General features: G+C 57.8%; 1 protein-coding gene across 1 annotated transcript in view; it reads left to right on the top strand.

The window, feature by feature from the left end:
• FGD5 (FYVE, RhoGEF and PH domain containing 5) overlaps nucleotides 1-1,404 on the top strand; it is a 119,739-nt gene that overhangs the window by 7,328 nt on the left and 111,007 nt on the right. The window contains exon 2 of the mRNA XM_010862520.1: nucleotides 936-1,396. Coding sequence (XP_010860822.1) covers nucleotides 1,058-1,396 — 339 coding nt within the window. The 5' untranslated portion in view covers nucleotides 936-1,057. The remainder of the gene's footprint in view (nucleotides 1-935; nucleotides 1,397-1,404) is intronic.

Genomic DNA, 1,404 nt, shown 5'->3' with positions numbered 1-1,404 from the left:
ATATTGCGAGAGTCCGCAGCTCCTGTGGTGGTTCTGCCAGCCTTTCTTTTTCTTCGGCTGCCCTGGGTCTTCATTGCAGCATGCAGACCTTTTCTAGCTGCAGCCCACGGGTTTCTCTTACTGCGGAGCACAGACTCGAGTGTGCACAGGCAGGCATGGTAGCTGTGGTGCGCCCGCTTGGTTGCCCCGAGGCATGAGGGATCTTAGTTGCCTGACCAGGGATTGGAACCTGAGTCCCCCACTTTGAAAGGTGGATTCTTAACCACTGGACCACCAGGGAAGTCCCCGTTGTGTCAGGCTGGTCTCCCTAATTTGATTTGTGAGGATTCAGCAGAGGTGTTCTTCTCTTCTTGGCCCTGGAAGACTCTGCCATCTACGGGGCGGTGTGTGTAGAGACTAGACTGCACTAACGGGAGAGAGGCTGTGGGCTCCTGGAGGGCAGCCTGGATGCTGACTGTTAAGATCTTCATCGGCTCCTGGGCACGTGCATTTACTACATACTTGTTGAGCGAATGAGTGCAGAGATCAGGACGCTTTTATTGTGAGCACAGGCTGTCATTCGTTCGGGTTCTGTTAGCCAGACTGTGTTTAGAAGAAAGATCTCTTCACCTTGTTTACAGAATGAATCTTGAGTGGGTAAGGAAGTGGCAACCCACTCCAGTGTTCTTGCCTGGGAAACCCCATGGAGAGAGGAGCCTGGTGGGCTAAGGTCCGTGGGGTCCCGAAAAAGTCGGATACGACCGAGTGCGCGAGCACACGGGAACTTAAAGATGTTGGTGGAGGGCATCAACCTGGCAGAACGTGCTGGGTTGGGCTCACGTGGGCTGGGAAGCCAGCTCCAGTGTTCTCTTGAAAACGTAGGTAGGAGACTCTTGAATGGAAGTAAAGGTAACTGTGCTTTCTCTCCCCTTCTTGTCTGTGTTTTCATCCTTTAGATTCACCCAAACCACCAGTCGCCCCCAAGCCGAAGGCTGCCAGTTCCCTCACGCCACAGACACCACCCAAATTCTGCCCATCGTCACTCCGGCCTGAAAGCCTTCACAGCCCCAACTCCTCCATGTCCAGGGGGCCGAAACCCCCCATCGCCCCGAAGCCCCGTCTGGCCACCCCCAGCGAGTGGAGGGCCAGCGTCTACGTGATCAACAGCTTGAACAAATGCAGCAACGGGAAGCTGCCCTGCGTAGACAGGGGCCTCTACGAAGAGCACCGGTCCACCCCTGAGTGCTCCGAGTCCGAGGCCGATGAGGATTACATCGTGGCCCCCAGGGCCCCTCCGGGGGAGGACGAAGCCAGGGATGCGGGCTGCGTGGAGAATGCAGTCACGGGGCCTCCGGAGGCCGGCGAGGAGGAGGAGGGCCAGGATGGGGGCGAGGGGTGCGGGCCAGCGGGGTCCGCGGCTGCAGA

This window comes from Bison bison, unplaced genomic scaffold (genome assembly GCF_000754665.1).
Source record: "Bison bison bison isolate TAMUID 2011002044 unplaced genomic scaffold, Bison_UMD1.0 scf7180017864482, whole genome shotgun sequence".
NCBI classification, from domain to species: Eukaryota; Metazoa; Chordata; class Mammalia; order Artiodactyla; family Bovidae; genus Bison; species Bison bison.
This window is presented reverse-complemented; position numbering and strand designations above follow the sequence as displayed.